Source organism: Rhinopithecus bieti, unplaced genomic scaffold (genome assembly GCF_001698545.2).
Source record: "Rhinopithecus bieti isolate Rb0 unplaced genomic scaffold, ASM169854v2 scaffold_65416, whole genome shotgun sequence".
Classification (NCBI taxonomy): domain Eukaryota; kingdom Metazoa; phylum Chordata; class Mammalia; order Primates; family Cercopithecidae; genus Rhinopithecus; species Rhinopithecus bieti.
The window spans coordinates 559,501-573,240 of NW_016825401.1; the positions used below are offsets into that span (position 1 = coordinate 559,501).

The following is a 13,740-nucleotide window of genomic DNA, read 5'->3' on the forward strand; positions in this document are numbered from 1 at the left end:
ATATATGGCATAAATAAAAAACAATCATAACTCCAGGAAACAATGGACACACTTATAGAAATGCAAAATGCTCTGGAAAGTCTCAGCAATAGAACTGAACAAGGAGAAGAATGAAATTCAGAGCTCAAAGACAAGGTATTTGAATTAACCTAATCCAACAAAGACAAGGAAAAAAAATAAGAAAATATGAACAAAGCCTCCAAGAAGTCTGGGATTACGTTAAATGACCAAACCTAAGAATAATTGATGTTTCTGAGGAAGAAGAAAAATCTAAAAGTTTGGAAAACATATTTGGAGGGATAATTGAGGAAAACTTTCCCTGCCGTGCTAGAGACCTAGACATCCAAATACAAGAAGCACAAAGACAACCTGGGAAATTTATCATAAAAACAAACATTGCCTAGGTATACCATCATCAGGTTATCTAAAGTTAAGATGAAGGTAAGAATTTTAAGAGCTGTGAGAAAAAAGCACCAGGTAACCCATGAAGGAAAACCTATCAGATTAACTGCAGTTTTCTCAGAAGAAACCATACACACTAGAAAGAATGGGGGTCCTATCTTCAGTCTCCTCAAACAAAACGATTATCAGCCAAAAATTTTGTATCCAGTGAAACTAAGCTTCATATATGAAGGAAAGATAGAGTATTTTTCAGATAAGTGAATGCTGAGAGAATTTGCCACTACCAAACTACCACTACAAGAACTGCTAAAAGAAGCTCTAAATCTTGAAACAAATCCTGGAAACACATCAAAACAGAACCTCTTCAAAGCATAAATCTCACACGACCTATAAAACAATAATACGATTTAAAAAACAAAAACAAAAACAGAAAAAAAACAAGGCATACAGGGAACAAATAGCCCAATGAATGGAATGGCATCTTCCACCTCAATCCTAACATTGAATGTAAATGGCCTAAATTCTCCAATTAAAAGATACAGAATTGCAGAATAGGTAAGAATTCACCAACCAACCATCTGCTGCCTTCAAGAGATTCATCTAACACATAAGGACTCACACAAACTTAAGGTAAAGGGATGAGAAAAGACATTTCAGGCAAATGGACACCAAAAGCAAGCCAGAGTAGCTATTCTTAGATCAGACAAAACAAACTTTAAAGCAATCGTAGTTAAAAAAGACAAACAGCAATATCATATTATGATAAAATGCCTTGTCCAACATAAAAATATCACAATCCTAAACTTAAATGCACCTAACACTGTAGCTCACAAATTTATAAAACAATGACTACTATACCTAAGAAATGAGGGAGTAGGCAACACAATAATAGTGGGGGACTTCAATACTCTACTGACAGCACTAGACATGTCATCAAGACAGAAAGTCTTGCATTTAAATTATAACCTGGAAAAAAGGACAGATATATACAGAACATTCCATCCCACAACCACAGAATATACATTGTATTCAACAGTGCATGGAGCTTTCTCCAATATAGACCATATGATAGGCCACAAAATGAGCCTCAATTAATTTCAGAAGATTAAAATTAAATCAAGCACTCTCTCAGACCACAGTGGAATAAAAATCAACTCCAAAAAAAAAAAAAAACCTTCAAAACCAAACAAATACATGGAAATTAAATAACCTGCTCCTGAATGACCATTGGGTCAAAAATGAAATCAAGATGGAAATTTAAAAATTCTTCAAACTGAATGACAATAGTGACACAACCTATCAAAACCTCTGGGACTCAGCAAAGGCAGTGCTAAGAGGAAAGTTCATAGCCTTAAATGTCGACATCAAAACGTCTAAAAGATCACAAACAGACAATCTAAGGTCACATCTCAAGGAACTAGAGAAGCTAGAACAAACCAAACCCAAACCCAGCAGGAGAAAGGAAGTAACCATGATCGGAGCAGAATTAAATGAAATGAAAATGAAAAACAGAACAATACAAATGATAAATGAAACAAAAATCTGGTTATTTGAAAAGATAAATAAAATTGATAGACCATTAGCAATATTAACCAAGAAAAGAGAGAAAATCCAAATAATCTCAATAAGAAATGAAGCAGGAGATATTACAACTGAAGCCACAGAAATATAAGAGATCATCCAAGGCTACAATGAACACCTTTATGCATATAAACTAGAAAACCAGAAGAGATAGATAAATTTCTGGAAAAATACAACCCTCCTGGCTTAAATCAGGAAGAATCATATATCCTGAGCAGACCAATAGAAAGTAGTGAGATTGAAATTGTAATTTAAAAATTGCCAACAAAAAAGCCCGGGACAAGACGGATTCACAGCAGAATTCTACCAGACATTCAAAGAATAGTGACACTATTCCACAAGAAAGAAAAAGAGGGAACCCTAACTAATTCATTCTATGAAGACAGTATTACCTTTATATCAACCAAAACCAGGTAAGGACATTTAAAAAAACAAAACCTATAGACTAATATCCCTGACAACTATAGATGCTAAAATCCTTAGCAAAATACTAGCTAACTGAATCCAAGAATATATAAAAAAGATAATCCACTATGATCAAATGTGTTTCATACCAGGGATACAGGGATAGGTTAACATATGCAAGTCAATAAATGTGATACAGCACTTAAAAAGAATTAAAAACAGAAATTACATGATCATCTCAATAGATGCCGAAAGAGCATTCCACAAAATTCCAGCATCCCTTTATGGTTAAAACTCTCAGCAAAATCAGCCTACATAGAACATACCTCAATATAATAAAAGCCACATATGACAAACACATAGTCAACATAATATTGAATGGGGAAAATTTATAACATTCCCTGTGAGAACTGGAACAAGACAATGACACCCACTCTCACCACTCCTCTTCAACATAGTTCTGGAAGTCTATGTTTCTCTTGTCTGACAAGAGAAAGAAATAAAGGACATTCAAATTGGTAAAGAGGAAGTCAAACTGTCACTGTTTCTGATAGTATGATTATATACCTAGAAAACCTTAAAGACTCCTTTATAAAACTCCTAGGACTGATAAAAGAATTCAGCAAAATTTCCAGATACAAAATTAATGTACACAAATCAGTAGCTCTTCTATACACAAACAGCAGCCAAACTGAGAATTAAATCAAGAACTCAACCCCCTTTACAATAGCTGCAGAAAAAAATAAAATGCTTAGGAATATACCTAACCAAGGAAGTGAAAGACCTCTACAAGGAAAACTGCAAAACACTGCTGAAAGAAATCATAGACGACACAAACAAATGGAAACACATCCCATTGTCATGGATGGGTAGAATCAATATTGTGAAAATGACTATACTGCCAAAAGCTATCTAGAAATTCAATGCAATCCCCATAAAAATACCACTACCATTCTTCACAGAATTAGAGAAAATAATTCTAAAATTCATATGACCAAAAAAGAGCTTTCACGGCTAAAGCAAGACTAAGCAAAAATAACAAATCTGGAGGCATCACATTACCTGATTTCTGACTATACTGTAAGACCAAGGTCACCAAAAGAGCATGACACTAGTACAAAAATCGGCACATAGACCAATGGAACAGAATAGAGAACTCAGAAATAAACCCCAAAACTTACGGTCAACTGATCTTCAACAAAGCAAACAAAAACATAGAGTGGGAAAAGGACACCCTTTTCAACAAACAGCGCTGAGATAATTGGCTAGCCAGATGTAGGAAAATGAAACTGGATCCTCGTCTCTCATTTTACACAAAAATCAACTCAAGATGGATTAAAGACTTAAATCTAAGACCTGAAACTATTAAAATTCTAGATGATACAGCTGGAAAAATTCCTTTAGACATTGGCTTAGGCAAGGATTTCATGACCAAGAACCCAAAAGCAAATGCAATAAAAACAAAGATAAATAGTTGGGACTTAATTAAACCGAAGAGCTTTTGCATGACAAAAGGAACAGTCAGTAGAGTAAACAGACAACCCAAATTTCTACAATCTGTACATCTGACAAAGGACTAATATCCAGAATCTATAATGAACTCAAACCAACAAGAAAAAAACAAATAATAGACAATTCTCAAAAGAAGGTATACTAATGACCAACAAACACATGAAAAAATGCTCAACATCACTAATGAATAGGGAAATGCAAATCAAAACCACAATGCAATATCACCTTACTCCTACAAGAATGGCCATAATCAAAAACGTAAAAAAAAAAAAATAATAGATGTTGGTGTGAATGTAGTGAAGAGGGAACATGTCTACACCACTGATGGGAATGAAAGTAGTACAGTCACTATTTTAAAAAGTGTGGAGAATCTGCAAAGAACTAAAAGTAGAACTATCATTTGATCCAACAATCCCACTACTGGGTGTCTACCCAGAGGAAAAGAAGTCATTATAAAAAAAAAATACTTGCACACACATGCTTTTAGCACTACAATTCACAATTGCAAAAACTTTTAAACAACCCAAATGCCCATCAATCAATGAGTGGATAAAGAAACTGTGAGATATATATATACATGTGTGTGTATATAAATAAATATATGGATGTGTGTGTGTGTGTGTGTGTGTGTGTGTGTGTGTGTGTGTGTATGAATACTACTCAGCCATAAAAATGAATGAATTAATGGCATTCACAGTGAGCTGGATGAGATTGGAGACTATTATTCTAAGTGAAGTAACTCAGGAATGGAAAACCAAACATTGTATGTTCTCATTTCTAAGTGGGAGCTAAGCTATGAGGATGCAAAGGCATTAGAATGATACAATGGACTTTGGGGACTCAAAGGGAAAGGGTCAGAAGGGGATGAGGGGTAAAAGCCTACAAATAGGTTGCAGTGTATACTGCTCAGGTGATGGGTGGACCAAAATCTCACAAATCACCACTAAAGACTCATGTAACCAAACACCACCTGTTCCCCAATAACCTATGGACATTAAAGAATATTTAAAAAGTGTATTCCTCAAGGAGAAGAAATGTTATCCCAGATGAAAGGTTTGGGATATAAAGTAACAAAAATACTAAAAAATTAAACAAATAAAAATGGATATTTACAGGAAAGGTGCTTCAAAAGCATTAGCACATATTTAAGAAGTTAATAGCTTACATTTTGAAGCTATTTAAACTTATAACTGCACTTGGACAAGTGGAACACACTGTTGCATCATCTTGTGATTTAACAATAGCAATTAAGTGAAAGATATAATTCGTGGTGATGTTGAAAAATATCAATTAATATTTGACTTTTATAAGTGAAGGTTTAATGAATATTTTGACCTAATTTTGGATGTTTTACCATTGCAGAATTTATGCTTTGCCCTTCCTTTACGTATTACCACATATCTGGTATTTTAGATAAGAAAACCAATCTCCTGTGCTCTCTGAATTAGTGGAAAGCTTGAGCTTTACAACCCTCAAGCTCAAGAGGCTTGAGCTTGAACATCCCTTCACACATGAACATCCCTTTTAGCCCCATCCCTTAGACACTACACCATCTCAACTTACTGTTATTTTATTTTTTTTCTTTTTTCTTTCCAGACTGGTTTGCACTTATTCTGCTCTCTCCAGAAATTCCTGGTGTGAGTAATAAATTTTCTTAATTTTCAAGGTGTGTGAAATGTCATCAGCTTTGACATCTGATTTAATACTTGAGAAAGGGCTCATTTCCTCCACTGGGTGACCACAATCTTTAGAGAAATGACTAAATATATAGTTAAGAAGTATGTAACTTCCTGGCTAATGGAAGAAAAAGTGAAATAATAAAACATAATCAATCCAAATGAGATAGAAAGGGGGCAACATGCAGCAGACAGTACAGGGGAGGCAAATGGAATTCAAAAATATATCTTACTCAAACCAAACGTATCAATTATTACATTAAATACAGTTGAAATTATTTTGTTAAATGATAATATTTCAGAATAAAACTATTAAATATATACAAAATGAAAGGAAGAATCTAGAACATAATACTACAGAAGGGATAGCCACAATTGACAAAGATCTACCCATTATAACATAATGTCAAAAATTTTAATTTACTAGGCAACTAAATGGTATACTATAGCATATCATAATGATAAAACTTTTAATTCACTAAACAGTTGAGGACAATATAACGTATCACATAATAAAGCTTAAATTGGCTAAGGATGATACAATTATAAATCTGTATGAACCTGATTATATGCCTCAAATGTGTAAAGCAAAAATAGAGAAGATGTCAAAGGAACAACATATGAATCCATAATCAAAATGAGAGCATTTAAGATGCTGCTCTAAGGATTGAGTCAAAAATTCGTAAGAAAATAAAACATTAGAACCACCTGAATAAATATGGCCTAAGAATGAAAGAATCTTGCACCTAGCAATTGCAGGATATGCACACTTTCCTTATGCCCTGGTACATTTACTAAAATTGACCATATATTAAATATATTAGGATTCGCCAGAAAAACAGAACCAATAGAATATGTATGTACATATGTATGTATGTATGTATGTATGTATGTATGTATGTATGTATAGGGTAAGAAACAAAGAGAGAGATTAATTTACTTTACACAATTGGCTCGTGGCATTATGGAGAAGGCCTGCAAGTTCAAAATTTGCAGAGTAGGCTGACAGGTTGGAGATTCATGGAAGAGCTGATGCTGAAGTTTAATTTTGAAAGCCACATGCTGGTAGAATTCCCTCTTACTCAACAAAGGTCAGTATTTTGGTTCTATTTATGCTGTCCACTTATTAAATGAGGACTATACACTTTATTCAAAATCCATTGATTTAAATGTTAATCTAATCTAAAATTGCCTTACAGAAACATTCAGAATAATGTTTGACCAAATATCTGGGCACTATGGCCCAGACAAGTTAACAGAATTAGCCATTACACCAGACCATAAAGCAGGTATCAGTGAATTTGAGATGAATGACCCCATATAAAGTTTTTTCTCTGAAAGATGTGAAATTTAGAAATCAAAAACAAAACATTGTCTGAAAAAATCCCTATATGCTTATTACGTAGAGAATAGATTTCTACATGTGTAATGGGCAAAAGAAGGAAAGTATTTTAAACTGAAAAATAATAAAAGCATTTCATATGTCAACTTGTAAAATACAACTAAAGGCATACTTTGAGATTAATTTATGGTCTTCAAAGAATATTTTAAAAAAAGAAAGGCAAGAGAGAGGTAGTCACTTCAGCCCAATGTAGGAAACTCACATTGGCTATTTATGCTCTCAAGTTCCTTGCAAAGTTGACTGAGACTTTATTAGACTTCATCACAGTTTGATTTTCCCCTGACCAGAAGCTACATCCTCCTCCACCTTCCACAGTTGTCGATGCCTAGTAAATACCTTTATACGGTATTCTATCTCAAAATCTGCTTCAAAAAAAAACCCAACTTGCTACCTACTCAAGTAGAAAATAAGCACACATGATGACCCACCATATTGCTCTTGATTCATAATAAACAGAAATACATTTGTAGCAAGAGATAAGTACAATAATGTCCCTAATGGTGGCATCCATTATAGACAAAAACTGGAAGCAATCCAACACCAGAATGCTTAAATAAATTGGGTTATGTTCTTATGATGGATGACAATATATATACCTATAGCAATACAATTAATGAAGTTTAGTTTCATGTAACAAGAGATACGAATATGACAATTCAGGAAAAGCAAAAGGATCCATTGGAAAAAAATGCATAATAAATTAAAGTTAAAATACCAATCAAAAGTAAACTATTGCATTACAATTTCCCATAAATTTGTCTTTGAAGGAAAATTAGTGATAGAGAGGGTTGATTATGGGGGCTTTTGAGATCTTGGCAATGCTTCATTTCTTGAACAGGTTGGGTATTTTATATGTGTCCAGTTTGTACTAATTCACTGAGTGAAATATAGATGTTCTGTACTCTGTACTAAAGCAATTTTGTGATTGCTTGATTTAGTCCTTCAACACTTAGTTAAGACATCACTCCTCATGAAGGACTTGTCTGATTCTTATCTATTGTAACTCATTTTATTATTTTTACCTCATCTATCATGTAAATGCGGATCACAAGGTCAGGAGATCGAGACCATCCTGGCTAACACGGTGAAACCCCGTCTCTACTAAAAAAAAATACAAAAAAACTAGCCGGGCGAGGTGGCGGGCGCCTGTAGTCCCAGCTACTCCGGAGGCTGAGGCAGGAGAATGGCGTGAACCCGGGAGGCGGAGGTTGCAGGGAGCTGAGATCCGGCCACTGCACTCTAGCCTGGGCGACAGAGCGAGACTCCGTCTCAAAAAAAAAAAAAAGGAATTTTTTTTTTTATTTTTGAGTTTATATATATGATCTCATAGGAAATGGAAAGGTCAATAAAGCTAATATGAGACATAGAAATAGGATGTGTGTGTATGTGTTTGTGTGTGTTCAGATGAATATTTCAAATACCTTGGAAAAGTAAGAGTAATTGAAGAACTTCTCTTACACTAAAAACAATATATATTAAATATAATTATGATAACCTGAACATCTTTGTTCTTTAAATATTCTGCCTAGAGAAAAGTCGGGTGCCTGTCTCAGTTCCAACAATAGGTGTACAGTACTAGTAACTGCCTTATGTGCACCCATACGTGGGGAACTGTCAAAACCATCAAACCTTGAAATTTTTTATTTGTACTCATCTTATGATTCTGTTTAAGCTTTTAAGCATTTTTATTCTTCTGAGAGTAATAAACTGCATATAGTTTAAGAAAGAATCCGCCGGGCGCGGTGGCTCAAGGCAGGTAATCGCGCACGCGCCACTTGGGAGGCCGAGACGAAGCGGATCAGCGAGCCGTCAGGAGAGATTCGAGGGACCATCCTGGCTAACACGGGTGAAACTCGTGCTCTCCTTAACATACGAGAAAAGCTAGGCCGGCGCGAGCCGCCGTGGGTGGCGGCCGCCTGTAGTCCAGCGTACTCGGAGGCTGAGAGCAGGAGAATGCGGGAACCCGGGAGAGGCGAGCTGGGCGAGTTAGCTGAGATCTGGCCCAAGCTGCACTCCAGCAAGGCGAGCGACAGAGCCAGGACTCCGTCTCAAAAAAAAAAAATAAAAAAAAAAAAAAAAAAAAGTCAACTAAGTCCTACAAAGCTGTATAGAATATTATAACTCTCTTGCCTTATTTATCTCATTCTGACTCCTACAGACAAATGTTTTCATCTATTTTAAAGATTTTTTCTGATTTATTTCAATATTTCCAAATTTGTATCTTTTACTGCTATTTTTTGAAGTGTGAACTTCAGAAATTACTGACTCCATTTTATGAAAATCAAATAATTATCAATCTTAATTACTACTCTCGTTTCTTTCCCCATCCTTCTAAATTAATGCTATGAGTTTTAATTAAATCAATATTTTTTGCTGCATTATGAAAAACTATGTAAATATTGCATGAGTCTTTCACCATGATTACATTTCCTTTCTTCTCTTCCTGTGGATAATAATTGCCTTAAAAGATGCTGTATTTTCAGATACATGAATCAGATAATTTTCCAAACTTACCAAGAGATGTGAACTCACTTTTATATAACTTACCGCTTTGTCAAACATTTTATGAAATCACTTAATTAATTTTTCATCAAGACCGCTCTTCTTAGTCCTCTTGGTTCTTTTAGTTCAGTCTGGGTAGACTGAGTTCCAAGCCTGCTACAGAATCATCGTGCTGAGAGCTCTTTTCACTCTCTACTAGATTTCTCTTTACCACTCATTTATGGCAAACACACTGCTGGATCCAGTGCCTTTTCTTTTTTAATTTAATGTGTCATATTTGGGAAACATATGTTCTAGTAGCTTCTTAAAATGAGGTGTAAGGTAGGAAAATTTTTTAAGCTTTTCTTCTCATTTTGAAACTTCTATCCTCTGTGCCCTCTCCTCTGACTTTGCTGAGTTGCAGAATTTTTAGGTTGATTTGGTTTTTCAGAATTTTCATGGCTTTGTTTTATTATAGTGTATCTTCTAATGTTAGAGAATTTGCATCCACATTCTTTTGTATATAAATTGTTGTTTTGTGCTTTGTTAAAAAAATAAATTTTTTCCTTATCCCGGTATGCTAAAATGTTACTAAAATGTACACTTCTGTGAACCTGTTTTGTTTTATTTTTTTCTAAGTAATTAATGAATTATTTCGTTACATTTATGAAAATGTTTCTTACAACTTAGTTGTGGTATAATTGGCAAATAAAAATTGCATATATTTAAGGTGTAAAATAGGATAATTTGGGTATACATTATATAATGATGACCACACCAAATTAGTGAACACTTTCATCACCATCCATAGTCACCATTTTGTGTGTGGAGGGGGATGGTGGGGAGAGGGTAGTGAGGACACTTAAAATCTGTTTTCTTATCAAAATGTTTTTGAATTTTTTTTTTGGAAACTTTTCTTCATGTATTCCATTCTTTGGATTCTTCTTAAATCAGTCTTCTTCCCATGTGCTTTATATTATACAACTTTTTTTTATTTTTTACTTTGCTTTCATTTTTGGAGGTTTTCTTAACTTGAGCTTCTAACATTTCTAACATTGTTTACTATGATGAATATTTCACTTCTGTAAATTATGTTTCTCTTGCTTCCTATTTTTAATTGCATCCTTTTCTTTTCCAGGGAATGAATCATCTACTCCTCAGTGGTAATGAACAGAGAGGCTCATTTTCAGATTGGCTTATTTTACATGGTAATATGTATTTAAGTTTGTTCCATATATTTTCTTGGCTTGACAGCTCATTTACATTTAACACCAAATAATATTCAAATCTCTGGATGTTTCAAAGTTTATCCATTCACATATTGAAGGACATCTTGGTGGCTTCTAAATTTTGGCAATTATAAATAAAGCTGCTATATACATTCATGTGAAGGTTTTTATGTGGACATAAGTTTTCACTTTATTTGGGTAAATGCCAAGGAATGTGACTGCTGGATCATATGGTAAGAGTATGTTTAGTGTTGTAAGAACCTACCAAGTTGTCTGCCAAAGTCACTGTAGCATTTTGCATTCCCACCAAAATGAATGAGAGTTCCCGTTGCTCCACATTGTCCTTAGCATTTGGTGTAGTCAGTGTTTTAGATTTTATCCTTTCTAACAGGTAGATAGTGGTATCTCATTGTTGTTTTAATTTGTAACTCCCCAATGACATCTGATATTGAGCATCTTTTCATGTGATCGGTTGCCATTTTTATGTCTTCTTTGGTAAGGTTTTTATTTAGCTCTTCTGCCCATTTTTCAAATTTAAGCTATTTGTTTCCTTACTGTTGAGGTTTGAGAGTTCTTTATGTATTTTGAATAGTACTTTCTCAAATATATCTTTTATAAATGTTTTCACACAATCTGTGACCAGTCTTCTCATTCCCTTCACAATTTCTTTTTTCAGAGCAGCTCTATCCACTTTTCATCATCCAAAATTATATTGACTTTCTTCATTTTCTTTGGTACCATGACACAGAAATAGATATATAGACATACATATATAGCTATGTGTCTGGTATATATATTATATATAATAATATAATATATGTATAGTAACATATATAAAATTTCTTGATCTTAGTTAATTCTCAGCCGTGATAACCCATTCTAAAATTCTTAAACTTCCCCAAGCATTTATCAGAGTATCACATTCTTTGTCCTGTTTTCTTTATAACATTGATCACTGTCTAGCTAACGTTTCCTTACTGTTTTATCCACCCCCATGAGAGCAGGGACTTTGTCTCTCTTGCATATGCAAGAGTTGTTGCCACACTTGCATACTCAATGCTTTTTGTTGGATTAGTAAATGTAGAGATAGTTTCCAAATTTGCTTACTGTATATAATTTTATGAGAGTTTTTCTTTTTTTTTTTCTTTCATAGTCATCTGAAATAGTGGTATGTCATTTAAAACCAATTTAAATATAAGACAGGTTGGGGACTAAGGCGTCGGTTGGCGCGCAACGGGTTCTAGGCTGCAGGCAGCGCGAGGACCCGCGGCCCCGCCCTGGCTCGGCCTGGCAGGTAGCAGAGGCAGCAGGCCGTGCCGGGGGGGCATGTTGCTGTAACCAGTGGTCCAGGGGATGTTACGGTGGACAGTGCACCTGGAGGGCGGGCCCCGCAGGGTGAACCATGCTGCAGTGGCTGTTGGGCATCGGGTATACTCCTTCGGGGGTTACTGCTCTGGTGAAGACTATGAGACGCTGCGTCAGATAGATGTGCACATTTTCAATGCAGTGTCCTTGCGTTGGACAAAGCTGCCCTCGGTGAAGTCTGCCATCCGTGGGCAAGCTCCTGTCGTACCCTACATGCGCTATGGACACTCAACCGTCCTCATCGACGACACGGTCCTCCTTTGGGGCGGGCGGAATGACACCGAAGGGGCCTGCAATGTGCTGTATGCCTTTGACGTCAATACTCACAAGTGGTTCACACCCCGAGTGTCAGGGACAGTTCCTGGGGCCCGGGATGGACATTCGGCCTGTGTCCTAGGCAAGATCATGTACATTTTCGGGGCCTACGAGCAGCAGGCGGACTGCTTTTCCAATGACATTCACAAGCTAGATACCAGCACCATGACATGGACTCTTATCTGTACAAAGGGCAACCCTGCACGCTGGAGGGACTTCCACTCAGCCACAATGCTGGGAAGTCACATGTATGTCTTTGGGGGCCGTGCCGACCGCTTTGGGCCATTCCATTCCAACAATGAGATTTACTGCAACCGCATTCGAGTCTTTGACACCAGAACTGAGGCTTGGCTGGACTGTCCCCCGACTCCAGTGCTGCCTGAGGGGCGCCGGAGCCACTCGGCCTTTGGCTACAATGGGGAGCTGTACATCTTTGGTGGCTATAATGCAAGGCTGAACCGGCACTTCCATGACCTCTGGAAGTTTAATCCTGTGTCCTTTACCTGGAAAAAGATTGAACCGAAGGGGAAGGGGCCATGTCCACGCCGGCGCCAGTGCTGCTGTATTGTTGGTGACAAGATTGTCCTCTTTGGGGGTACCAGTCCATCTCCTGAGGAAGGCCTGGGAGATGAATTTGACCTCATAGATCATTCTGACTTACACATTTTGGACTTTAGCCCTAGTCTGAAGACTCTGTGCAAACTGGCCGTGATTCAATATAACCTAGACCAGTCCTGTTTGCCTCATGACATCAGGTGGGAGCTGAATGCCATGACCACCAACAGCAATATCAGTCGCCCCATCGTCTCCTCCCATGGGTAGGAGGAAGTTTCTGCCACCTCCCCTCCTGAGCCTGCTGTCATCTACACTGCCCCTGCCCATCTGTCACCCACCTGCTCCTTTGACCCCTGGACTTGGTATACCTCCATGTGGAGTTGTTGGGCGAGAGGTGTTCTCTGTGCTGTGAATTCAGTGGGGAGCTGTAGCGGGGTGGGGGCCAGGTTCCTTCCCCCTTGGGCCGAGGGCCCCTTCCCCTTGGTGCTCTGTCCCCATCCACCTCCTTTCAGCTGCTCCTGGGCCTCAGCTCTGCCCAGGGCCAGCCAGGTTCTGTTGGGAAGGGAAGGGAATGGGGAGAAGGGAGAAGCAAGCAGTGTCTGGGCCTCAGGAGCTTCCCCCTCCCCCTTTGCCTATCCCATCCCCCTGCTTGAGCCTTGAGCCTTGACTGGGAGCTGAAAGGAGTTGCAGCTGTTGGCATGAGACCTCCTTCTCCCCGTCTTGGGGAGGCGGGGACCAGCAGATAATCCCATCCTTCCTTGAGCTGTCGCTGTACCCTGAAGCTCAGCCAGCTCAGATTTTATAAAAATTAATTAAA

General features: G+C 37.2%; 1 protein-coding gene across 2 annotated transcripts in view; it reads left to right on the forward strand.

Moving 5' to 3' along the window:
• The first annotated feature begins 11,896 nt into the window (after window positions 1–11,896).
• The window catches only part of LOC108522650 (kelch domain-containing protein 3), a 4,351-nt gene continuing 2,507 nt past the window's right edge, over window positions 11,897–13,740 (forward strand). The window contains exon 1 of one of the 2 annotated variants that reach the window (XM_017862996.1): window positions 11,897–13,123. In XM_017862996.1, coding sequence (XP_017718485.1) covers window positions 12,042–13,123 — 1,082 coding nt within the window. In that variant the 5' untranslated portion in view covers window positions 11,897–12,041. The other variant, XM_017862997.1, reaches the window with a different exon arrangement.